Source organism: Natator depressus, chromosome 12, assembly GCF_965152275.1.
Source record: "Natator depressus isolate rNatDep1 chromosome 12, rNatDep2.hap1, whole genome shotgun sequence".
NCBI lineage: Eukaryota > Metazoa > Chordata > Testudines > Cheloniidae > Natator > Natator depressus.
This window is the reverse complement of record NC_134245.1, coordinates 13,941,730-13,969,615: the sequence shown is the minus strand read 5'-3', so window position 1 is coordinate 13,969,615 and position 27,886 is coordinate 13,941,730. Positions and strand designations below refer to the sequence as shown.

The 27,886-nt window shown below is 39.7% G+C and overlaps 1 protein-coding gene across 3 annotated transcripts in view; it reads right to left on the bottom strand.

The window, feature by feature from the left end:
- RPGRIP1L (RPGRIP1 like) overlaps positions 1-27,886 on the bottom strand; it is a 146,671-nt gene that overhangs the window by 114,492 nt on the left and 4,293 nt on the right. For all 3 annotated transcript variants that reach the window (XR_012641553.1, XM_074968601.1, XM_074968600.1), the window contains exons 3-7: positions 25,269-25,360; positions 24,326-24,470; positions 20,531-20,829; positions 15,945-16,044; positions 13,658-13,801 (exon numbers count right to left, since the gene is read on the bottom strand). Coding sequence is in view for 2 of the 3 variants with exons in the window: in XM_074968601.1 (XP_074824702.1) it covers positions 13,658-13,801; positions 15,945-16,044; positions 20,531-20,829; positions 24,326-24,470; positions 25,269-25,353 (773 nt within the window). In the remaining variant the exon portion in view is untranslated. The remainder of the gene's footprint in view (positions 1-13,657; positions 13,802-15,944; positions 16,045-20,530; positions 20,830-24,325; positions 24,471-25,268; positions 25,361-27,886) is intronic.

The following is a 27,886-nucleotide window of genomic DNA, read 5'->3' as shown; positions in this document are numbered from 1 at the left end:
TTCAAATCAGCTGCAGATGTGTCTTTAACTATATAAAAACACATAACATCTATGCAGAAACTCTATATGCCTACAATTCTGTTATATATTTCCCCTGCTGAGTTTTAATTGAGAATGCATTATTTAATAGGAAAAGCTTGTGAAAGGTTATCACAGACCTAAAAAAATGTTTCGAAATTTTTTTTACCTCAAAACAGATAAAGTTGATCTCATTGGTAGATACGGCTAGAGAGTAGGGATAGGATACAGAGGGACCTAGAAAAATTAGATGATTGGGCCAAAAGAAATCTGATGAGGTTTAACAAGGACAAGTGCAGAGTCCTGCAGTTAGGACAAAAGAATCCCACGTGCTACTACAGACTAGGGACCGAGTGGCTAGGCAGAAGTTCTGCAGAAAAGGACCTATGGGTTACAGTGGACGAGAAGCTGGATATGAGTCAAGTGTGCCCTTGTTGCCAAGAAGGCCAATGGCATTTTGGGCTGTATAAGTAGGGGCATTGCCAGCAGATCGAGGGACATGATCGCTCCCCTCTATTCAGCATTGGTGAGGCCTCATCTGGAGTACTGTGTCCAGTTTTGGGCCCCACACTACAAGAAAGATGTGGAAAAATTGGAAAGAGTCCAGCAGAAGGCAACCAAAATGATCAGGGGGCTGGAGCACATGATTTACGTGGACAGGCTGAGGGAACTGGGATTATTTAGTCTGCAGAAGAGAAGAGAAAGGGGGGATTTGATAGCTGCTTTCAACTACCTGAAAGGAGGTTCCAAAGAGGATGGATCTAGACTGTTCTCAGTGCTCCCAGATGACAGAACAAGGAGTAATGGTCTCAAGTTGCAGTGGGGGAGGTTTAGGTTGGATATTAGGTAAAACTTTTTCACTAGGAGGGTGGTAAAGCGCTGGAATGGGTTACCTAGGGAGGAGGTACCTAGGGGGAAAGCCGATTGCTGCCGAGGCGCACGTGGGTCGGACAGAGACTTCTAAGAGGAGAGTCCATTGATAGAGATTCTCTAGGTTTTAGTCAGGAGGAGGGGATGAAAGAGGATAAAGTATGGGCCAGATCAGATGAGAAACATTCACAAAGAATCTGACACATCAGAAAAGGGCAGACAAATAAACAGTGACAAGTTTTTAAAGTGCTTGTACACAAATGCTAGAAGGCTAAATAATAAGATTGATGACATAGAGTGCCTCGTGTTAAAGGAGGATATTACTATAATAGGCATCACAGAAACCTGGTGGAGTGAGGACAAATCAATGGGACAAAATCATTCCCGGGGTACAAAATATATCGGAAGGACAGAACAGGTCGTGCGGGGGTGGGGGGGAGTGGCACTATATGTGAAAGAAAATGTAGAATCAAATGAAATAAAAATCTTAAATGAATCCACATGTTCCACAGAATCTCTTTGGATAGTAATTCCATGCTCTAATAAGAATATAACAGTAGGGATCTACTATCAACCACGTGACCAGGACAGTGATAGGGAAATGCTAAGGGAGATTAGAGAGGCTATCAAAATAAAAAACTTAATAATAGTGAGGGATTTCAATTATCCCCATATTGACTGGGTACATGTCACTTCAGGACGAAATGCAGAGAAAAAATTTCTCAATACTTTAAATGACTGCTTCTTGGAGCAGCTGGTACAGGAACCCACAAGGGAAGAGGCAACTCTCGATCTAGTCCTGACTGGAGCGCAGGATCTAGTCCAAGAGGTAACTATAACAGGACCGCTTGGAAAATGTAATATAATAACATTTAACATTCCTGTGGTGGGAAGAACACCTCAACAGCCCAACACTGTGGCATCTAATTTCAGAAAGGGGAACTATGCAAAAATGAGGAGGTTAGTTAAACAGAAATTAAAAGGTACAGTGACTAGAGTGAAATCCCTGCAAGCTGCATGGACACTTTTCAAAGACACCATAATAGAGGCTCAACCCAAATCTATACCCCAAATTAAAAAACACAGTAAAAAAACTAAAAAAGACCAACCGTGGCTTAACAACCATGTAAAAGAAGCAGTGAGAGATAAAAAGGCATCTTTTAAAAAATGGAAGTCACATCCTAGTGAGGTAAATAGAAAGGAGCATAAACATTGCCAAATTAAATGTAAAAATGTAATAAGAAAAGCGAAAAAGGAGTTTGAAGAACAGCTAGCCAAAAACTCAAAAGGTAATAAAATGTTTTTTTAAGTACATCAGAAGCAGGAAGCCTGCTAAACAACCAGTGGGGCCCCGGGTCAATCAAGATACTTAAAGACGATAAAGTCATCGCAGAGAAACTAAATTTATTCTTTGCTTCAGTCTTCACGGCTGAGGATGTTCGGGAGATTCCCAAACCTGAGCCATCTTTTGTAGGTGACAAATCTGAGGAATTGTCACAGATTGAAGTGACACTAGAGGAGGTTTTGGAATTAACTGAGAAACTTAACAGTAACAAGTCACCGGGACCAGATGGCATTCACCCAAGAGTTCTGAAAGAACTCAAACGTGAAATTGCGGAACTATTAACTATGGTTTGTAACCTGTCCTTTAAATCAGCTACTGTACCCAGTGACTGGAAGATAGCTAATGAAACGCCAATGTTTAAGAAGTGCTCTAGAGGTGATCCTGGCAATTACAGACCGGTAAGTCTAACTTCAGTACCGGGCAAATTAGTTGAAACAATAGTAAAGAATAAAATTGTCAGACACATAGAACAACACAAATTGTTGCGCAAAAGTCAACATGGTTTCTGTAAAGGGAGACCATGTCTTATTAATCTATTAGAGTTCTTTGAGGGGGGGTCAACAAACATGTGGACAAGGGGGATCCAGTGGACTTAGCGTACTTAGATTTCCAGAAAGCCTTTGACAAGGTACCTCACCAAAGGCTCTTATGTAAATTAAGTTGTCATGGGATAAGAGGGAAGATCCTTTCATGGATTGAGAACTGGTTAAAAAAGACAGGAAACAAAGGGTAGGAATAAATGGTAAATTTTCAGAATGGAGAGGGGTAACTAGTGGTGTTCCCCAAGGGTCAGTCCTAGGACCAATCCTATTCAACCTATTCATAAAATGATCTGGAGAAAGGAATAAACAGTAAGGTGGTGAAGTTTGCAGAAGATACTAAACTGCTCAAGATAGTTAAGACCAAAGCAGACTGTGAAGAACTTCAAAAAGCTCTCACAAAACTAAGTGATTGGGCAACAAAATGGCAAATGAAATTTAATGTGGATAAACGTAAAATAGTGCACATTGGAAAAAATAACCCCAATTATACATACAATATGATGGGGGCTAATTTAGCTACAACTAATCAGGAGAAAGATCTTGGAGTCATCGTGGATAGTTCTCTGAAGACGTCCACGCAGCGTCCAGCGGCAGTCAAAAAAGCAAATGGGATGTTAGGAATCATTAAAAAGGGGATAGAGAATAAGACGGAGAATATCTTACTGCTCTTATATAAATCCATGGTATGCTCACGTGCTGAATACTTCGTACAGCTGTGGTCCCCTCATCTCAAAAAAGATATACTGGCATTAGAAAAGGTTCAGAAAAGGGCAACTAAAATGATTAGGGGTTTGGAACGGGTACCATATAAGGAGAGATTAAAGAGGCTAGGACTTTTCAGCTTGGAAAAGAGGAGACGAAGGGGGGATACGATAGAGGTGTATAAAATCATGAGTGGTGTGGAGAAAGTGAATAAGGAAAAGTTATTTACTTGTTCCCATAATATAAGAACTAGGGGCCACCAAATGAAATTAATGGTTAGCAGGTTTAAAACAAATAAAAGAAAGTTCTTCTTCACTCAGCGCACAGTCAACCTATGGAACTCCTTGCCTGAGGAGGTTGTGAAGGCTAGGACTATAACAGGGTTTAAAAGAGAACTGGATAAATTCATGAAGCTTAAGTCCATTGATGGCTATTAGCCAGGATGGGTTAGGAATGGTGTCCCTAGCCTTTGTTTGTCAGAGGGTGGAGATGGATGGCAGGAGAGAGATCATTAGATCACCTGTTAGGTTCACTCCCTCTGGGGCACCTGGCATTGGCCACTGTTGGAAGACAGGATACTGGCCTCGATGGACCTTTGGTCTGACCCAGGATGGCCATTCTTATGTTCTTATGTGGTGGAATCTCCTTCCTTAGAGGTTTTTAAGGTCAGGCTTGACAAAGCCCTGGCTGGGATGATTTAGTTGGGGATTGGTCCTGCTTTGAGCAGAGGGTTGGACTAGATAACCTCCCGAGGTTTCTTCCAACCCTGATATTCTATGATTCTATGATCATTTTTTGCATATATTTCAAGCCCAACAAAAAGAAACCCCTGAACAGCTTTTTACAAATACAAAATAGAGTGAGATAAAAATCAGACTATAGCAATAGTCCAATAGTCTATCACAGACTATTAGAAAAATTGTCACAATGCCATGCTGGAAACAGAAAATGGACTACAAAGCTTACACATCTGTAAACCAGCTGAGGACTTGAAATACTTACTCTTATTCTTTAAAATATTGAAGTTCATTGTGTTTTGGTATTGCCCAGTAAATTGTCCTTACACAAATGATAAACAAGCTCATAAACCTGGGATCTTCCCCAAGAAACAACCTAACAAAGCGCTAAAATAATCACGTGTCCAAAACATGTTATCTATATAAATTAAAGTTGTAGTGCATATAAAGAGCAGCATTGTCTCTTACTAGCTATTTAAAAGCTAATGTAGTGGCACATTTTTTATTAATCTTGTTTCACCAAACAACACTGATCCCTTCAAACGCTTTTTACAGGAGTTTTTTTTTTTTTTTTTTAAGTAAATGAAAGGAGCAGATGATAGTGGGATTTATGATGTGCAGATGTAACTCCAATGGCTCTGGACAATCCAAATGAACCATTATCTTCAACAGTGACAAACAGTATTTGATTTGAATGGTTTTGCCAATGCTTATTAACACACCAACCCTTCAAAATCAGGAAAAATTTATTAGAATTGAGTTTAGTTTTGACAATTCTGACAAAATCTAACTACATATAGTTGCTAGCTACTGAAAGTAAATGACACTTATTTTTAAGCGATGTATGGATTTTAATATATATTTTCTCAAATATTTACAAAGGCAAGGGCATCAAGTTTTTCCTCTCAGACATGCATCGTTTTCATGTTACTCCTATTAAATGGCTGTGTTCTGGCTGATCGTGTACATGGGTGAACACCTGAAAGCCTGCTGGCAGTGGTGAAACACATAGCAGAAGCTGCCTTTCCTATTTTGCTTCTCCTATAAAACCATGGAGAGATATCTCCTCAGGTCTTCCACAACTGACATCACAGAGCAGCAGCTGAAGAGACACTGGTCCCTACGAATAGTGTATGTATATATACTTAAGTGGTCACCTGGACAAAGCACAGTACCCCATCCCAATCTCTGAGCAGAAACAGTTTATGCAAAGGGATCATAAGTCTAATACGAAGCAGAATATGAGCACATATTAATGCTGTATTTTCCCTTTATAGCCAAAATTTAGCCCAAAATAACTTGCTCTGTCCCCTCCCCCTCTTCGTCCCCCAAAAAAGTTCCAGGTGAGAATAAAGAAAGTTCATTTAATATTATGGGCTTACTTTTTTCTCATTTGCATATCAATTACACCAGTGAAATTAAAATCAGGAATGGCTCCATTGTAGTTACATTAATGTCACTGAGATCTGCAAACTATCAAATGTAACAACACTGAGACAGCAGTCAATGGATATTTCTTGAAGACAGCTCCTATTGCCATATCAGGTAAGAAAACAGCTCTCAACTCTTTCCATATTGTTAGCCCATGTTCAAACAGAAAACAACTTTCAGGAGCTCTTCCCTCTCTATTCAGAGGTAAAGAAAGAGAAAATAAGAGAACTGGCCAATATTTTTCAGTAGAACAGGATCAGTCTCCCATCAATGCCCCAGGAATTAATTCAGGTTAATTTTAATCCTGGAAGTAAAAAAAAAAATATCACCACCACAGTGTATCTTTTGTCATTTCTCTAAACACATTCAAAATGACAAAACTATATACTGCCTTAAGTCATGTCCATTAACACTTTTAAGAGGCAAAAAGAAAAGGAGGACTTGTGGCACCTCAGAGACTAACAAATTTATTTGAGCATAAGCTTTCATGAGCTACAGCTCACTTCATCGGATGCATGCAGTGGAAAATACAGTCGGGAGATTTATATACACAGAGAACATGAAACAATGGGTGTTACCATACACACTGTAAGAAGAGTGATCAGGTAAGGTGAGCTATTACCAGCAGGAGAGCGGGGGGGAAGAAACCTTTTGTAGTGATAATCAAGGTGGGCCATTTCCAGCAGTTGACAAGTACGTGTGAGGAACAGTGTGTGTGTGTGTCGGGGGGGGGGGGGGAAATAAACATGGGGAAATAGTTTTACTTTGTGCAATGACACATCCACTCCCAGTCGTTATTCAAGCCTAAGTTAATTGTATCCAGTTTGCAAATTAATTCCAATTCAGCAGTCTCTCGTTGGAGCCTGTTTTTGAAGTTTTTTGTTGAAGAATTGCCAATTTTAAGTCTGTAATCGAGTGACCAAAGAGATTGAAGTGTTCTCCGACTGGTTTTTGAATCTTATAATTCTTGACGTCTGATTTGTGTCCATTTATTCTTTTACGTAGAGACTGTCCAGTTTGGCCAATGTACATGGCAGAGGGGCATTGCTGGCACATGATGGCATATATTACGTTGGTAGATGTGCAGGTGAACGAGCCTCTGATAGTGTGGCTGATCTGATTAGGCCCTATGATGGTGTCCCCTGAATAGATATGTGGACACAGTTGGCAACGGGCTTTGTTGCAAGGATAGATTCCTGGGTTAGTGGTTTTGTTGTGTGGTGTGTGGTTGCTGGTGAGTATTTGCTTCAGGTTGGGGGGTTGTCTGTAAGCAAGGACTGGCCTGTCTCCCAAGATCTGTGAGAGTGATGGGTTGTCCTTCAGGATAGGTTATACATCCTTGATGATGCGTTGGAGAGGTTTTAGTTGGGGGCTGAAGGTGATGGCTAGTGGCGTTCTGTTATTTTCTTTTTTGGGCCTGTCCTCTAGTAGGTAACTTCTGGGTACTCTTCTGGCTCTGTCAATATGTTTCTTCACTTCAGCAGGTGGATACTGTAGTTGTAAGAACGCTTGATAGAGATCTTGTAGCTGCTTGTCTGTCTGAGGGGTTGGAGCAAATGCGGTTGTATCATAGAGCTTGGTTGTAGACAATGGATCGTGGGGTGTGGTCTGGATGAAAGCCTGAAGCATGTAGGTAAGCATAGCGGTCAGTAGGTTTCCGGTATAGGGTGGTGTTTATGTGATCATCGCTTATTAGCAACATAGTGTCCAGGAAGTGGATCTCTTGTGTGGACTGGTCCAGGCTGAGGTTGATGGTGGGATGGAAATTGTTGAAATCATGGTGGAATTCCTCAAGGGCTTCTTTTCCCTGGGTCCAGATGATGAAGATGTCATCAATGTAGCGCAAGTAGAGTAGGGGCGTTAGGGGACGAGAGCTGAGGAAGCGTTGTTCTAAGTCAGCCATAAAAATGTTGGCATACTGCGGGGCCATGCGGGTACCCATAGCAATGCCGCTGATTTGAAGGTATACATTATCCCCAAGTGTGAAATAGTTATGGGTGAGGACAAAGTCACAAAGTTCAGCCACCAGGTTTGCCATGACATTATCGGGGATACTGTTCCTGATGGCCTGTAGTTCATCTTTGTGTGGAATGTTGGTGTAGAGGGCTTCTACATCCATAGTGGCCAGGATGGTGTTTTCAGGAAGATCACCGATGGACTGTAGTTTCTTCAGGAAGTCAGTGGTATCTCTAAGATAGCTAGGAGTCCTAGTAGCATAGGGCCTGAGGAGGGAGTCTACATAGCCAGACAATCCTGCTGTCAGGCTGCCAATGCCTGAGATGATGGGGCATCCAGGATTTCCAGGTTTATGGATCTTGGGTAGCAGATAGAATACCTGGTCGGAGTTCTAGGGGTGTGTCTGTGCAGATTTGTTCTTGTGCTTTTTCAGGGAGTTTCTTGAGCAGATGGTGTAGTTTCTTTTGGTAACCCTCAGTAGGAACAGAGGGGTAATGGCTTGTAGAAAGTGGTGTTGGAGGGCTGCCTAGCAGCCTCTTGTTCATATTCCGACTTATTCATGATGACGACAGCACCTCCTTTGTCAGCCTTTTTGATTATGATGTCAGAGTTGTTTCTGAGGCTGTGGATGGCATTGTGTTCTGCACGGCTGAGGTTAAGAGGCAAGTGATGCTGCTTTTCCACAATTTCAGCCCGTGCACGTCGGCGGAAGCACTCTATGTAGAAGTCCAGTCTGTTGTTTCGACCTTCAGGAGGAGTCCACCCAGAATCCTTCTTTTTTGTAGTCTTGGTAGGAAGGTCTCTGTGGGTCAGCATGTTGTTCAGAGGTGTGTTGGAAATATTCCTTGAGTCGGAGACATCGAAAATAGGATTCTAGGTCACCACAGAACTGTATCATGTTCGTGGGGGTGGAGGAGCAGAAGGAGAGGCAGAGTCTTCTGCTGGGCTAAGAGTATAGTTGGACAGATTGACAATATTGCTGGGTGGGCTAAGGGAACCACTGTTGTGGCCCCTTGTGGCATGTAGTAGTTTAGATAGTTTAGTGTCCTTTTTCTTTTGTAGAGAAGCAAAGTGTGTGCTGTAAATGGCTTGTATAGTTTTTGTAAAGTCCAGCCATGAGGACGTTTGTGTGGAAGGTTGGCTTTTTATGAGAGTATCCAGTTTTGAGAGCTCATTCTTAATCTTTCCCTGTTTGCTGTAGAGGTTGGAGCAAATGCGATACAACCGCATTTGCTCAAACCCCTCAGACAGAGACAAAAACCTACAAGATCTCTATCAAGCGTTCTTACAACTACAATACCCACCTGCTGAAGTGAAGAAACAGACTGACAGAGCCAGAAGAGTAAACAGAAGTTATCTACTAAAGGACAGGCCCAACAAAGAAAATAACAGAACGCCACTAGCCATCACCTTCAGCCCCCAACTAAAACCTCTCCAATGCATCATCAAGGATGTATAACCTATCCTGAAGGACAACACATCACTCTCACAGATCTTGGGAGACAGGCCAGTCCTTGCTTACAGACAGCCCCCCAACCTGAAGCAAATACTCACCAGCAACCACACACCACACAACAAAACCACTAACCCAGGAATCTATCCTTGCAACAAAGCCCGTTGCCAACTGTGTCCACATATCTATTCAGGGGACACCATCATAGGGCCTAATCACATCAGCGACACTATCAGAGGCTCGTTCACCTGCACATCAACCAATGTGATATATGCCATCATGTGCCAGCAATGCCCCTCTGCCATGTACACTGGCCAAACCGGACAGTCTACATAAAAGAATAAATGGACACAAATCAGATGTCAAGAATTATAACATTCAAAAACCAGTCGGAGAACACTTCAATCTCTTTGGTCACTCGATTACAGACCTAAAAGTGGCAATTCTTCAACAAAAAAACTTCAAAAACAGGCTCCAACGAGAGACTGCTGAATTGGAATTAATTTGCAAACTGGATACAATTAACTTAGGCTTGAATAACGACTGGGAGTGGATGTGTCATTGCACAAAGTAAAACTATTTCCCCATGTTTATTCCCCTCCCTCCCCCCACAGTTCCTCACACGTTCTTGTCAACTGCTGGAAATGGCCCAACTTGATCATCACTACAAAAGGTTTTTTCCTCCCCGCTCTCCTGCTGGTAATAGCTCACCTTACCTGATCACTCTTCTTACAGTGTGTATGGTAACACCCATTGTTTCATGTTCTCTGTGTATATAAATCTCCCGACTGTATTTTCCACAGCATGCATCCGATGAAGTGAGCTGTAGCTCATGAAAGCTTATGCTCAAATAAATTTGTTAGTCTCTAAGGTGCCACAAGTACTCCTTTTCTTTTTGCGGATACAGACTAACACGGCTGCTACTCTGAAACTTTTAATAGAGTTTTTGTTTTGTACCTCTTATTTCTTTTAATGATGGTCAAATAAAAAAAAAAAGCAATCATTTACTCTTAAGTATCACATTAGTGTCATTATTAGATGTTGATACAAGAGAAACTAGAACTGTTTCAATTCACATATCAACTTATATATTAACCATTTCAATTTAGAACTATAGACATAGAAATCAGGACAACATGCATCTTTGTGTGCACATTTACATTCCTGCTTTCAGTCCAACTCAGTATTTGCATGTGGAAATAGGGATTTGGATGTGTGTGAAATTAAATAAATACCTATCCAACAATCAGCAAATCTCTGATCTGCAGACACACAAACAAGCGTGAGCATGAGAAGTCAGGCATGAGAAATCAGATGGAAATGTGAGTACAAGTTTATGTTTGCTGTGGGTCTTATTTGGCAAAGTTTTACTCATGTGTAGTTCTATTGAATCCCCAATGCTGTATTAGGTCTACCATGTTTGGTCCTTCTAATCTGGGAATGGAACTGCTACAATGCAAACACTGTAATCAAGAGAATTTAATGTACTATTCTCACAAATCTGTGTTTTCAATAGGCCTGATCCTGAAGTTCTGGTGCAGAAAAAATGCTATTATATATACAAAATACACTATTTTTCTATACTGAAAGATGAAAGATGAAGGGCTTTGTCAAGTATCTGTTTCACAAATGCACTTCTGAGCGGCTTCAAAATAAGTTTTTGGAAAATACCAAGAGCAATTAAGTTACTTGAAGGACTAGCTGCTTGCAAAAATGTAATTGTTCAGAATTAAAGCATTTTGGCTTGAGCACTATGTTCTGGAGAAATCATCCAACCATGAAGTAATTATATTCTGTCCATCTCTAAATTAAATACAACCAAACTAAATTAAATTAAATGTTATGTTTAAAAAATGTAACCAGCCTGATAACCTATGTGCCAAGTTTCTCAAAGTAATATGCCCCTATTTAAAAAACAAAACTTCTAATGGAAAATTATAAGAAACACAGTATCTGCAGCTGTACTAGTGAATGCTGCAATAGTCCCCTCAATGCATAGTCTAACCCAGTGGTTCTCAAACTTTTGCACTGGTGACCCCTTTCAGATAGCAAGCCTCTGAGTGCGACCCCCCCTTATAAATTAAAATCACTTTTAAATATATTTAACACCATTATAAATGTTGGAGGCAAAGGGGGGTTTGGGCTGGAGGCTCACAGCTCACGACCCCCATGTAATAACTTCATGACCCCCCTGAGGGGTCCCGAACCCCAGTTTGAGAACCCCTGGTCTAACCCACTTGGACAGACACTAGTTTATGTTCTGTGTTGTGCCTGTTTTGAAGTGCAGCATAGAAAATCTAAGTGCAGGATGGGGTGGAACTGCGAGGTCAAAGTGGCTTTAAGCCACCTTTGCGATTCTTGGATTTCAGGCTGCTTTGGGGTTGGGGTGGTCCCCAGTACACTTAATTTTTTACTTTTTATATCGATGTGCATGTGATTTCACAGCGAACTCTTTTTTATTTACTGTAGCACCTCCTTTACAAATAGGGAAATTACATACATTATATTGTTTACTTTTTATATTGAATTTGGTTTAAAAACCACAGACACATGGGCTGCAAGGACACAAGAGTTTTGCTAACAAAAGATTACGTGGAACATATGCAAAAATCACATCTGAGTGTTCTAGGGGCCACAACAACTGGAAAAAAACATGATTTTAATAAAAGGGTGTTTTAGTTCCTATTTCATGCCAATTACAGGCTTGGGATGACTAAAAGTTTATGCCAAGTTGATGACAAACCAAACTGGTCGATTAAACAACAACTGCAAGGAATTTCAATTATATTTTCTGTAAAGATTATGTGCCATAAATGTCAGAAACTACTAGTATATAGATTTCTAACATTTCAGGGCCAGGTTTTAAATAAGGAATCAGATATCTAGGAAATACTTCCAGAATTTCAAACCTGAGCTTATGCAGACAGGAATGGAAACCTACAAATAATATTGTTACTGGTACCTGTACAGTCATTTTATTAATGTAAATAACTATAGATTTATAGTACTATTATAGATTGCATGTATTTAGAATCTTTAAAGTTAAGGTAAAATACATACAGATTTTTTTCTAAGTGGAAGTATTGCTAATACCCTTTTAAACTATTCACGTTATGTTTTAAAAGAAAGACGTTCTAGACTGAGATCAATTATGATATGCTAAATAATTCAACATCAACATTTATTAAATATGTAGTGCTACTGATGTGTACAGACACATAAGCCAAGGTTCCTGCCCAGAACGATGTATGGTATAATTAAGGGCCTAATTTGCCAGTATTAAGTCTGTAGAAACTTCCATTGAAGTCAACTGGATTTTCGCCTGCATGAAATAGAATAGTGAGCCCTAAATTAAACTATAATGAAAAGTAGCAATAGATAATGGGTGTGAGTTAAGATTGAGGAGGAAGACACAAGATGACAAAAGGAGAGCAAAGTGCTGTTGAGTGTAGCTGTAACAAGATCAGGCCACTCAATAGATCTGTCCTGTCTAACTCTTAAAAAGATACAGAGCTGGCAGAGAGATTTCTTGCATCAATTCAGTTCTAAAAAGTCAAAATATTAACTTTAAACAAAAAGAGAGATGTAAGTCATTCGGAAAGTCAGGAAGAAGATAAAAAATAAGCACAGAAGTAGAACTGGATGAGAATAAGGGAAATTAGAAACAAAAATGTGGTGAGAAAAAATAATGCAAAGGAGAAAAGAAAATGTTGAGGGTAAGAGAATAACAAAAAAGAAGGACAGATGATGAGGATAAAAGAAGAAAGGGAAAGATAAGAAAAGTGAGGAATTAGGAAAAGTAGAAGGAGAAATATATAGGAATAAAAACAAGAGAAGTCAGGGAAAAAAAATGAGAGGTAGCAAAGAGGAGGAAAGAATACAACAGTCTTCAGTTTCTTCCCCTGCATACCTACAGAGGGCATTCTGCTGTATGCATTTAAACATCTGTGCATGTCATCATTTTATTGCATTTAACAGCTTCATGTTCATTTGACTGAGATCATCATATGTGTGAACAGGGCTGGCCCTAAAACAAATGGCTCCCCAGGTAAGGAGCGTCTTCAGTGCCCCCTCTCTCCATTTGTTAAACTTTTGAATACCTAATTTTTTTATTGCATTTGCAGCCCATTTCACAACTTTCATTCATGATTTGCATGCATGATTTATCCCGGTCATATAAGATGATAAATTACAAAATAGGATTTGTAAAACATTTTACTTCAAGCATTCCATTTTCCCTTTTGTCGCTAACAACAAAAACAGCATTCCAAGCCCAGTGCCTCCCAAGCCTGGCACTCCAGGAGATTGCCTGCCCCTATATCTGGCCTAGTGTGTAAACTTAGGGTCAGGGCCTACCTTCAGCATACTAACTGGCCAGGGTCAGGCAGGACAAGGCTTTACTTGAATGCCTTAGTACTCAGCATTACCACACAAAGAAATAAGCACAACAAACTTCATTTATTTCTAGAATCATTATCTAAATGTCCTGTACTGTTTTGAGAAATATGGAGGATATATGAATTAGGACATAATTAGCTTCACCCTAATACATATAGAAGGCTTTATGGCTTTGTAATATGGAAGCTTCCATTTTTCAGAATACCTTTGCCCTGTTGCTTTTTGCTCTTTCAGTTGCAGAACGGATTCTTCAAACTCTTTTTCCTTCTTCCTTAGCTGATTCCTTAGCACTTCTCCAGTGTGCTCCAATTCTTCAATCTGTCCCTTTTGTGACTCAATCACGTTTTCCCTGCAAGTTAACAAAGCAGCTTGTGTTTAGAGGTTTTTTATAAGAACTAGATGCACACTTAGTTCATGTAGGGGGATGCAAATAGTCCAAAAAAAAAAATTAGATGATCAAATATTAGCCACATTTCCAATTACAATAGCTAATCCCTTCATAACATCTTTAAAACAGCATATCTTAGATGGCTTAAATTAAGTTCATTTGTTTAGCATGAATAAGCTATTATGTCATATCACATCTGATTTATTTACATGACATATTAAGTGTGTCCTATTCTTAATTTTCTGTTGCCAGAATGTTTGGGAGCAGGAAAACTTCACCTCCAGGCATGAGAAAATTAACAAATCCTCAATGGACTAAAAGAGGGAACTCCATTTTTAACCTTTTATTTTGGGTTATGTGGTGGTGTGCACTGCAATTTAGGCAATCTGCATCAAAATTACTAACTTTTACAAGCAGTGGAATTTATTCTGATGAAGTGATATTTCAGGTGAATTCCACCCAGATCTGGGTTTGCCCTGAAAGATGAGCAGATCAGCACATCATATTAATCAAAAAATGGTATATTGGTAACTTTGAGAATCATCTTAGTAGACAAACGTCCAGATCTGGAATGTTTCTTGGCAAAGTAACCTCATATTTTTTCCATTGCAATTATAGAGGTAGTATTGAGTGTGGCTACCTTGTATGTCTTTATTAATAGTCTCTTTCACTATACAATTTTTTGTACGTTAGATACAGTTGCTAGCTATTAACTCTAGTAAATATATATGTTGTATATTGAGAAAACTATGCTTACCATTCACTCCAAGAGGTAAGGTACATTTACTGCATATTTTACTCAGTGAAAATTATTATGTATTGTATTTTAAAATCACCCTTTTAACTGTTCACCAAGGACCAAATTCAGGGGTCATATCAACAGTATTCTAAACTCCTTTAAGTGGGTGGAATTTACACCCAAGGGACAATTTAGTTTATGCCTATATTGAATATTTAGCCCTTTTGGGACCTCAAATAAATCTGACTTGGATAAATGTTACTGAAATACCATTGCCATATGCAAAAAATGGACTTAGGAAAAGCCAGACCTCAGAAAACTAGAATAGCTACTGATAAGTTTTAGGGCAGAGAAATAATATAACAGAGTCCTGTAACTTTAAGTTAGAAATTAACTACTTTTGCTACATGTTTCCCCTCCCCACCACACCCTTGGATAACACAGCCCTCAGAGCAGGGATGTGCCAGAGTTTCTCTGTGCTCCAAGTCTAACTTACAATGCATGCCAATTGAATTGAAGAGCAGCCTGGAACCTAGGAAATGCAAAGATGACTCACGGTATGTCTACAGAGCAACTAGACAATCATGGCTGGCGAGGTGGGAGAGTCCCTGAGCCCGGAATTCTACACAGCAACGAAACAGCACTGCAGCCCAAGCCCAAGCCTGCTGGTATGGGCCAGTCGCAGGTTTTTCTTTGCTGTGTAGACATATCCTTAAAGCCAGCTTTGCCACCCCCATTTCCTGGGCTGCACCGTCCAAGACGCACAGTACAGAATCCGGCCCACTCGCTGGGACTAGAAATCTTCACACTTCATCAGTTAAGCAACATCTAAGTTAGGTCACCACTTTGATGGGAGATCTCTAGACTAAAATCCAGGTGCTTCAAGAAGTGTGTTGGTAATAATTTCATAGGTAGCTTTCTTCCTTCTGTCAGTGTTAACCTAATAGCCTAGCATGGGGATAGGGGACACTGTGCTTGCAAGAAGTGCTGGTTTTTGAATGAAACATAAGTTAGAAATTAACTGCTCTGACCACTAAGAGTCATAAAAAGATTCCAAGGCAAATTTTGCATGAGTAAGGGTGTTAAAACCTGACCAAATTCCAACTAGAGTACATACATTTTACTCTATTAATTTTCTCTGCCCAATGCAATTTGATAAGGGATCCTTATACTTTCTATTTCTAAATCTCTCGTGCAGTGTTGCTGATGCCAGTACAATCAATGCCAGATCCTAAGGCCCCATGTTTTGTTGGAGTGGAAGCCCTGTAAGACACTTTGATGATTGCAAAATGTGCTTTTTCTCACTAATATCACATATACTAATAATTGTATATTATAGAAAATTAAGAAATACAAATATCATACAAATTTCTTATCTCAGCCCTTGCTTCTTCAAGCAAACTATGTCCGTATCTTGGGAGCATGGGTTGGGGGGATCTCAGTTCTACATCCTGAAATCTCATTCCTAGAAATAAAGAAAACAGAGAGGCATATTTCTGACACTGAAGTTAATGAAAAAGATATTTAACATAAAGGAAAAAATCCTTACACAATATAAATATCTGTACTTATTATATAAATATAATAAAGGGTATTTTTATATCAAATACACAACAGAATGCTATGTATAAATTCAGAATACGCACCACACAGTTCAGGTATCAAAATTCCAGTATGGACAAAACAGCATGCATGGTTACAGGGAAATGTTATCAATAGGCTTTGATATGGGTTAGAAGAAGGTATTTATTGTAATTTGACAAGCAAAGAACATAAATACCAGCTTCAGTGCAGGAAGACTGAACAGTAATGATAATTTAAAAAAATGGTTACTGCCTAGCAACTATTCTTGTTCTCTGATTGGACTAACTCCATGGAGCCATACTGGAGGAGTCATGTACCTAGTTTAGCAGTCACAGGACCATGATTAGTAGTTTGTACCACTGAAAGGGGCTAGCTAGATGTAACCTCCCTGAAGAGCTCTGCTAGGCTAGTTGAACAGACCTCCCAAATCCAACATCTAATCTTATTGCAGCATCAAGAGATTAGTGATTTGCTAATGCGTGAACTGAACTCAATACATCAGCTTTTCAGACTTCAGACAAGAGCACACTGAAGATACATGTCACTGAGGCTGCCGTCCCTCTAGATGAGTGAGCTGTGAGATGTTCAATACACAGGAACACCAACAAGATCATAAAATGAACTAAATGCACAGTCTTACCTACTTAGGTAGCCGTTGAACTGAGATACTTTGACCTTTTATGTATTTCCAAAGGTTACAAATCATCTGGTTGACTTTCTAAGCAGCTCAGTTATTCCAAGAGTAGCTAATCATTCTTCATATCCAGAGCATTCCTGGTTGGACTTTTATTGTTCTAATAGCACACAAGTTAATGTGTAAGCTTGAAAGTTTGTCTCTCTTACCAACAGAAATTGTTCCAATAAAAGATATTACCTCATACACATTGTCTCTCTGCGTGGTAAAATATCAGAAAAGCCACTGAGGATTTGAATGACTACTCGTACTGAGCCACACCTTTCTGACTCAAGTAGTCATAAGAATGGCCATACTGGGTCAGACCAAAGCTCCATTTAACCCAGTATCCTGTCTTCCAACAGTGGCCAATGCCAGGTGCTTCAGAGGGAATGAAAAGAACAGGTAATTATCAAATGATACATCTCCTGTTGCCCATTCCCAGCTTCTAGCTAGGGGGCTAGGGACATCATCCCTGCCCATCTTGGCCAATAGCCATTGATGGACCTATCCTCCATGAATTTATCTAGTTCTTTTAGATGTTTGTGGGCCTGCCAGGTGCATAGCAGATAGGCACACTTGAGACAAAGTGACTCATTCCTTTAGATATCTTGTATCCTGACACAAAAGAGGCAATCAAGTTCTCCCTTGTCTGTTTCAGCAACCATATTGTCTCTGAAAAGCTGCACTGGTTTCCCTTTGATCTATAGGGAAGATTTTGAGATCCAGCCTGATAGTCCACAGTTCTAGCAAGTTAATGATTCTTTGATTCCTGAAGTCTCCAAAGACCACATATAGTCAAAGATCTTAGATGTGTTCCCCAACCCAGACTGAAGGCATCCATGCCTATCACTATCTAAAGAGCAGGCTGAGACAACATTCAAGACATTTTTTTGATGGTGAACACCATAGTACAGAGTCTTTGACTTGCTGAGAAGGAAACACTAATATGCCCTTTTACGGTTAGTTGAATCTGGTGTACAAAGCAAGTGTACACCAGATTCAACTAACCGTAAAAGGGCACCTTAACCTATGAGTATGTCTACACAGCAGCTGCCAGGATGCTTCCCAGAGTGAGCAAACAGACATGCACTAGTTCTGCTCAAGCTAGTGTGCTAAAAATATCTGTGTGGCCATGGTGGTTGCTTGGGCTAGCCACCCATATCCAGGGGTTTGGGCAAGATTGTACTCAAGGTGGTTAGCCTGAGCTGCTGCCTGTGTTGCCGTGGCCACTCTGCCACGTTTAGTGCGCATCTGTCTACCCAGGCTGGAAAGCACCCTCCCAACTCCTGTGTAGACATTCCCTAAAAGAAAGGATTTATAAAAGTGCAGACTCCTGTCAGGCCTAACATTCACAAATAAATTCTCACTGTGCTTTCTAGCCTAGACCTACCAAGACTTTGATAACAGAGACTTGGCTGGATGAGATCTTGGAACTTGTCCTCAGGTAAGCAAGCAAGCTACATCTTATGTGGAATCTAGGATGGCCCCTTTGAAAGTCATAACCTGAATTGGGATTGAGATGGATTCTCCTTGTTTACTCTCAGATAGAGATATTAGGCAATTTCCTGCAGTATGTTTGGGAGACCTTACTGTATTTTTATGTATCATTGAGGGCCAGGGATTGTACAGCATTCCAGGAACTAAGGACAGTGGGAGGTGATTAGGCAAATTCACTTTTAGCCTGAGTTTAAACTGACTCAGAGTCATGTTTCTGATCCAGCAAACGAAAAGAACCTTCCGTTCGAGGGGGGGCGGGGGTAGAGGCAGGAGGCGAGAAATCCTTAAAGACGGGTTGGAAGGACTGACACCTGCCAGAGCCTAAGGCTGAGTTGGAATGACCTCTGGTAAGCTTTATAGCATGAGTGTAGGGTCTTTGTTTTTAATATGTTTTCTCTGTAATGCTTTCAACTTAAAAATAAATGTGCCTGCTTAAAAAGGGCTCTGTGGTAACTTGTAATGTGGGCAATTATGCTGTTTGTAGCCTCTGAGGAGAAAGCAGGGCAAGCCTGCTTAGGCAGTCTGATTTGCTGGGGAACTATGCTGCCTGGAAAAACCACAGTCAGGAGGGAGAGAGACATGGGTTTCTGCCCATGAGAGGTCACAGTTGAGGAGCTGGGAGCCTAGAGTGGGTGTCCTTGCTGGACCACAGATGGGGAATACAGATGCAGTTACCCTGAATTGCGACTTCTCTCACAATATGTGAGCTATCTTGCTGTTTTTATACACCAAGCTGTTGGATGTATGTCTTAAGTAAATTGTGCTTGCCCCTAGTTGACCACTGCTACTCAAATTAGATTCTGTAGACATATGGCCAGCCACGCAACTCCTACAGTAGGGCTCTGCAGAGGCAATATAATAAGAGTACTTTTTTTTTTTTGTAATAAAATAAATCTTTGTAAGATTGCCACGCAGGAGAACAGAATATCAGAATCTTTCCACAAAGTGCATGTATGCCAATTTTAGCTGCCATGGTTGTATTTTCTCACCCATAAGACTAAAACGTACAAATGCAAATAAAGCAAAAACTAGGGCTCCTTTCATATCCCAAAATGGTTTACACAGAAAGAAAAAGGAGTTACTGTAGTCAAACTGATAGTGCTACAATTAGATATGCAAATACAGCAGGTAATGCTCACCTCAGCCTTGGAGAACAAAATATTAGCCAAGACACTAGGGTTATCACTTTTTTTTTTTTTTTTTTTTTAAAGACAAGGTGGCAATCTCTAACTGCAACACAGAGAGACATGAAACAAATAGAAAGAATCTCTGCTTAACAATATATCTGAAAGAATTTTGCAAGAATAGGTCTAAGCTACAATAGCTTGCTCTTCCAAGCTGAAGACCATTTATAGTGTGTCATAGAGCATTCCTAGTTTTCTGTCCTTGCACCACCTTTAACTACAGCATTGTAGAGGCAGACTAATTGAAATGTCTAATTGTAATTCATGATATCACAAAAGGCTGAAAGAACACAGTTATTGGGTATTAAAAATTTCACACTATATAAACATTAGGAGAGTAAAATGCAAAAGCTTATTACTTTTCATTGCCTGTCTAAAAGTGTCAGAATTATTTTTTTTTTGGCAGGTCAAAGTGTCATAGTAACCAATAATCTCAATGTGCTTTCCCAGCTGAATGAATGTTTGCAGGAGTATGGGATTTTCTCTTTATGGAGAAACTGAAAATTTGAAAAAAAAAAAAAAAAAAAAAAAAAAAAAAGACAAATACGCAATGTACCTGACCATGAGTCTGACACAAAACTCATAGAAGTTAATGGGGAGTCTCCAGCTGATTCAATGGGTTTTGGATCAGGCCCCATGACTATTTTTTACAAGTTATTTGGATAGATACAATAAACTATCCAAACACAAATCCCTTCACAAACTTTCTCCTTATAAAAATGAAACATATATAATTGAACTCTCTTATATAATTTAATTACCCCAAATACAAGATTGAAAATGAGTGCCCAATTCTACTCCTCTTGTAGTCAATGGAAAGCCTTGAATGCAAAAACATGCATTAACGATGATTCTATCTCAACATATAACTCCAGAATCTACATATGTATAATAGATTTTTCAAAAATTTGCAATGTCGTGCACGCATGTATCAGAGACTAGAGCCTAGACCCAATCAGGATATTGTCTATTAAAAAGTTATTAGCACATAATCTCAATTTTAATTATACCTTTCCTTGTGCGCTCTGGGATGGCGACAGCCTCGTTCACTTTTCTGAGACCAGTGTTAATGCGAGATTGAACATAGCTGTATGGAGTGTGCCGATGGCCTTGAACTTGGAGCTGCTGTTTGGTTGAAATGAGTCTCTTGCGGATGCCTTCATTTTGTTTCTCAAGCTCACGAACTTTCTCTTGCAGCTGCTCAATCATTTCTTCAAGCTCCACATCCTGGCCCAACCGCTTGGGGCCACCACCAATCTGCTCAGATCTTTTCTTGTCATTAACAAGCCGAATTAACTTGGTGGCCATTCTGTGGAAATAATAAAAAGATGAAAAAGAATGCAAAAAGTCAGCATAAAAACCATTGTGTTGAAAAGAACATAATCACTGTGAAGACTTCAGCGTAAAACCTGAATAATAAATTGCAGGTTTTGATACAACTATTACTGCCTGTGAAGAAACCTTTGAAGATAATTGAAACCACTGGGCAGCAATCTGCTTTATAGCACTGACAAATAACAGTTTCCTAAGGCTTATCATTTAAGGTTAGTAAAGAGAGGACACATATTTACTCCATATGCTCCTTAAATATAATTTTTAACGCATGACCTTATAGAGGAACTCTGCATTCTGTTAAGTACAGTTACAGATAGGGGATGTGGTGGGGCAATGTATAAAAACTACAGTTCCACAAGACATTAAACTATTGAACACATGCTAATAATATGCAGCATTTCAGTGATGTATTGTTTCAACTTTCACTGTAGTATTTTAAACCACATTTCAGTTCTAAAAATGCTAAAAAGTGTAGGTGAGCATGCCTAGAAAGCTCCTCAGGAGAAAGAATCTTAATAGTTCATGTTGCCATGCTAAATTTTATATTCAGCATGTAGTACCAATGTGCTAAGAGAAGTAATGATTAGCTGTGGGATATAATTAGATGCAGGAAGTGTGGTTTTCATCTGTCTTTAAAAGGATAAAAATTTTGCTTTTGGCATCTCAAGAGTTGTACCTTTGATTTCTTTTAGTTTTGATAAACATTGGTAAGCCAGAACAAAAAGACAAAGAGGGCACATGGGGGTGATGTAATAGGCAAGAACATAAAACATGCCCAGCAGTGAATAGAAAAAACTTGGCATAGAAAGAAAGAAAAGGTGGCTTTGATGAGGGAGACAAGTTCAAGACTTTACAAAATTGGTCGCACATCTTTAAGAGCTGTATCTAGTTTATGGGGAATCTATTTTTGCAGAGGCCCAGACAGGAGATGGAAAACAAAGACACACTTCATTTGTTTAAAGGAGTTTGTTTTACTTAAGAATGGGTACAGACAGAAGCTTTTACTTAAAAGAACAAAAGTGAAACAACAAAAAATAATTCAAAATAGCTTTGGGATGTCACAGAACTGCCTGCGAGCAATTTTCTGATATATATATATTTCTACTGCATATTCAATCCACGCTTCTAGCTACAAGGACTCCAGCATTGGGAAGAAATTTGCAGCTGAATTGGTTAAGACTTCTTCTTCACACACAACAGAGACAATGCACCAAGGGTTTGATTTTTTATTTAAAATATCAGTTAGTGCATCCACTGCATTATGACCCAGGTGGCCAATTATGGGCACACTGGGTGAGTTTAGGCAGTCCACAGTGCTTCCGTCATTGGTCTGAAACATAGAAAATTCCACACAAAAGGACACTAGTGATCCATCTGATCAAGTACCTGGCAGCAGTCAATACTGGATGCTTCGGGGAAAGCTACAATGCAAATATGTAAAATAATGACCTGTACAGACTGAGCTAGATAGATTCTTTTTCATTCTGTCCCATACTACAAAAACAATAAAACACTTAAAGAGCTTAAAAGGTGGCATATTTAGATCTGATTAAAGATTTTTAAGATATTGAACAGCTACTCCTCCGTAGATGTGAGGAAAACAGTTGAGAATGCGCCACTTTTAAAAGGATAAGTAAAGATGGAAAGACCTCGGGGAGGGTGGGGTAGGATAGAGAGCTGAACTGCTACATGTGGACTGTCCAAAATGTGGGATGAAGTCTCTAGTCCCTGCTTGTGCCTCTACAACCTCTTTTTTCAACCTCGTGGATGTCTTTAGGATTTTTGTCCCCGCACAACAACATAATGAAAGCCCCAATGGAGATGGGCTCCAAGATGTGCACGGCAGATGGGTACACCAATGCACAGACTCACAAAACCTCCTCCACCACACAGATGCACTACATCCCATAGCGAAGAATGCAGGATTCACCCCAAACTGAGGGTGTGTGGATGGGTTACAAATCTTCTATGTCAAAAAAGTACTTTGTACATACAAACTAGACATAATTGACAGTATGCAAGAGACGGTTTCTATAAATCGGAGATTCCTAAATTGTGATCTGTGGAACACCAGCAGCCCATGGCAAGCTGGTTGATCACACTGTGCTAGCTCTGCTCCTGGCTCCCAGCTGCTAAACTGAATTAAGAGAAGCTAAAAATCCACAAATACTTTTCTAATAGTTTTACAGGTATCCAATTTCTGTAGTGATCAAAAGATATATGTTTACAAATGAGAGGGGAAGTGATCTGTGCAATGACAAGCGAGAGGACAGGTGGTCCAAAAAACAATTTCTCTATTAAGGTGTGGTCCACACTATAAAAATGTTTGAGAAACTCTGCTAGAGGATACATACCTAAACAGATGAGATCATCCATATCATCGTATGCTAATACAACTATATGAGAGCATGAGATGTGAGAAAAAAAATCTGAGTCATCTCGCTTCAAACGGAATCCAGAGTAGCTCCAATAGAGAAGATACTTGGTTAAATGGGACTGAGAAATGGAAGAGATGTTTTCATGAGCAAAATTCCATGTTTTAAAGTAACATGGAGCAAAGCACTTTAAACAAGGGAATATTGTAATACATTTTTATTTTTCTACTGAATATATCTGTTTAAAAGTACATGTTCAAAATGGAGGGTATGAGACAATTGTTTTCTCATAGCACAAATTAGCAATGTTATATAAAGTTTTTATATACACAAACACATACACTCCCACCCATCTCATACTTCTCCATTTGCTCTTTATTTTAGCCCTTTCAAGGCCTAATTCATTTACTTTTCTTCAGTCTATATCTTTCCTCTCTTCCTCCTACATTTTCTTCTCTCCCCTTGCATTTTCGCATGTAAATAGCCTATTGCTCAATATTTATCTAGAAATCTATAAAACCCCCATCACTACAACATGTGGCACCAAATCTTTACTCCTTTCTATTCCTCTTGACCCTTCCCCCCCAACCAAACCTAGTACTGCCCTAACTATGAAAAGGTTTTTGAAAGGCAGCATGCACTGTCTCCTCCTCACTCTCTCCCCTTATCTTGAAAATGTTGATCCTTTTTCTTTTCTCCTTTCCACTCCTCCCTGCTCCTCCTTTTTGGTTTCCTCCATCTCTATTTCTTCAGAATTGAAGGATCTACAGGCCTACCATGCTTATGTCAGTACGAGAGCAGTTAACGCCTGGGAACTGAAAAGGTAGTACTAGGACTCCTATTTCAGGTGTCATGATTGGTCTCTGAGTAGAAATCAGCTCCGTGGAGTAAGATCAGAGAGGGGAATGTACATAACACAACATTGCACTGCAAAATTTTCTGTGGGCCGTTTTAGGAGTACTAAGGATTTCACAGACCACTCTGAAAGGCTTTCTTACTCCAGTTTACACGATTTTGATTTGTTGATGATTAAGGTTTACAAGAACATATTCTCCAAATTTGATTTTGGTTTAAAAAAAATAAGAAGATTCAAACCTTTTAATTTTATCTTCTTGCTTATGTGCATGCTGCTTAAGTAAGATGTTTTCATCATGCAAACGCAGGAAACGGTCTTCTAGCTCCTCACGACTAATCCGTGAGACAGCTTGCCGAGCTTTCACATTCTGTACAGCTGATGATTCTAACAAGCAGAAACAAAATCACAGCAAATTACTTTCACAATTCCCAAAGGAATATCATCATTTTGAAACCTAGCCAGTTTTAAAAAATGAGTTTAATGTAGTTTCATGTTCAACACCTGGCCAAGTCTGTCTGCCAATTGATGATCATAAACTCATATTTTCTAATCTTTTTAATGCTTTCCAATCCTCTGGATAGAATACCCATACAAATGACATGGCAAACTGGGTAGCTAATAGATGATAGAGGGGAAATAGCTTAACTGATTCACAGCACTTTATATGTAAACACACAATATAAGAAGTAAGCTGTCCATTTTTATAGATTGGACCGAGTTCCTTTTTAAAAGCAAAGTAAATTTATTCACACCAAACTATAAAAACATTAACTGATAAAGTCCAGGAAATTCACTCTAATTTATGAAATAAGCCTCATCACAGTAGATGACAGTACATAAAATGGATCTGATTCTAAGAGGAGCAGAGCACCTCCTCAGAGAAGCTGAGTGCCTTCTGCTCCCATGTTCAATGGGACAGCTTCTGCTCGCACTAACATCAGTTGATAAACTGGATATGGTTCGATGGACTTGCAGATCCTCAGCACCGTGTGGGCCTGAGCTCAATATAAGTAGTACTATGAACTCTGAATTATCTTACATCTTTGTGAATTTAACCCAGACTCTGAATATTATCTGAACTTAATTTTCATAAGTGTGAATATAAGAAACATTTTTTAAAAGGAAGCCAACAAAGTCACTGATCAAAGTCTGTCACAGTAATAAATAACAGCTGGTACAAACCTTGTAATCCTCCAATTCCAGCTAGATTTAGACCTACATCTCTCACAGGCAGGTCTCCTGCAGTTTCATCAGCTGGAGCAGACATGGTTTATCTGTGGATAACAAAATTCATATGAAATCCTTTTCCATCTGTAACTTAAACTGTGAGACTAGAATGAACCATAATTACATCATATAAAATTAATAAGAAAAAGGTAATGACAAATTCACTATAATGACAGACTCATTATAGTAAGACCTCCTGCCCCAAATGTATAACTCAGGGGCAAAGGTGAAAGTAAGCTGGCACGGCATACTGGCAAGAGCCAATAAACCGTGCTGGACCTGACCAGCTTCCCCAGGCCGGCAATTTAAAGGGTCCAGGGCTCCCTGCAGCAGCTGGAGCCCTGGGCCCTTTAAATTGCTGCCCAAGCCCCACTGCTGGAGCCCTGGGGTAGCAGCAGCGGCAGGACTCCGGTGGTGAATTAAAGGGCCAGGGTACTTAAAGTCACCACCTCTTCTGGTTGAGGCTACACCCCCTGCTCAGGACTCCGGCGTACTGGTAAGTCCTTTAAGTTACTTTCACCCCTGCTAAGGGGACATTAAAAACTTTCAATTTTAACATTATGCCAATTTGAATCATAGTATACCATACATACTCCTTTTTACAGTACAGCTCCTATAATCTATTTTAAGAAGGGCTGTAGATTAAACTTTTTTTTTTCCAGGGTCTGATACAAAGCACAATGAAATCAATGGAAAGACTTTAATCGACCTTAAGTATCTGGTCCAAAGCTCATTGATTTCTACTGTTTATAGCAGGAAGCTTAAGACATCATCAGGTGGAGCATTCTGCTGTGTTCCCCACTGTGAATGGCCTAAGAGAAATGGAAGGTGTTCCTGCTTATATTGCCTTTCCAGGCCTCATTACTTCTCATTCAGTTTTCCTCAAGTGGTCTCAAATATTTGCATATTAAGGATCACTTCTTAAAACAGAGGCTCTTATGGACACCTCACCTCCTAAACCTGATCTTGCATCTTCTATGATGCAAACGGAATGCTTAGACACATGAAGGAATAATACTAGAACATATTAAAGAGAGAAAGTAATACATTTGTTTTAGAGTAATGGGTGCAGCTGTTTGGTTACAGTCCCCATTTGTTTGTTTATTTCCCTGAATAACATTGTCGGCAGAGCCACACTGCTCTAACTCCTCCAGGTTATTTTGCAGTTTGGTTCTATTTTTCTGTGGGTTTACATCCTCTCCAGTTTTGGTGCTGTCCACAATTTTGACCAAAGCTGAATTAACATAGAAGAAAGACACGAAGCCTTGTGCAGGGGTCAGTGTTTCCCATTTGCATACCCCCAAGTAGGTTTTCTGAAAATGAATAGTGAGTCCAGAAATGCCTTGGGAAGTTTAGAGTAACAGCTGTGTTAGCCGGTATTCGCAAAAAGAAAAGGAGTACTTGTGGCACCTTAGAGACTAACCAATTTATTTGAGCATAAGCTTTTGTGAGCTATAGCTCACTTCATTGGATGCATACTGTGGAAAGTGTAGAAGATCTTTTTATACACACAAAGCATGAAAAAATACCTCCCCCCACCCCACTCTCCTGCTGGTAATAGCCTATCTAAAGTGACCACTCTCCTTACAACGTGCATGATAATCAAGGTGGGCCATTTCCAGCACAAATCCAGGGTTTAACAAGAACGTCGAGGGGGGGGGGGTAGGAAAAAACAAGGGGAAATAGGTTACCTTGCATAATGACTTAGTCACTCCCAGTCTCTATTCAAGCCTAAGTTAATTGTATCCAATTTGCAAATGAATTCCAATTCAACAGTTTCTCGCTGGAGTCTGGATTTGAAGTTTTTTTGTTGTAATATTGCAACTTTCATGTCTTTAATCGCGTGACCAGAGAGATTGAAGTGTTCTCCGACTGGTTTATGAATGTTATAATTCTTGATATCTGATTTGTGTCTATTTATTCTTTTACGTAGAGACTGTCCAGTTTGACCAATGTACATGGCAGAGGGGCATTGCTGGCACATGATGGCATATATCACATTGGTGGATGTGCAGGTGAACGAGCCTCTGATAGTGTGGCTGTTGTTATTAGGCCCTGTGATGGTGTCGTCCCCCCCGACGTTCTTGTTAAACCCTGGATTTATGCTGGAAATGGCCCACCTTGATTATCATGCACATTGTAAAGAGAGCGGTCACTTTAGATAAGCTATTACCAGCAGGAGAGTGGGGTGGGGGGAGGTATTTTTTCATGCTGTGTGTGTATAAAAAGATCTTCTACACTTTCCACAGTATGCAGCCGATGAAGTGAGCTGTAGCTCATGAAAGCTTATGCTCAAATAAATTGGTTAGTCTCTAAGGTGCCACAAGTACTCCTTTTCTTTTTGGGAAGTTTAGAGACTGAGCTAGAATTAGCAGCAAGTATCACTGCTTGAAGATTGACACCACTTTGAAAAGAGTAACTACATGATCTGGAAGCATTCTGAGAACGATTTGTCCATTTTACCCCAAAGCTGTGCTTTTCTTCTGAAAAGCAAGTAACTTTCTCCAAAGCAAACATCAATGCTGTTATCTTCTGCCCTGAAATACTGGTGCATGTTTGTTTTAACATACCAC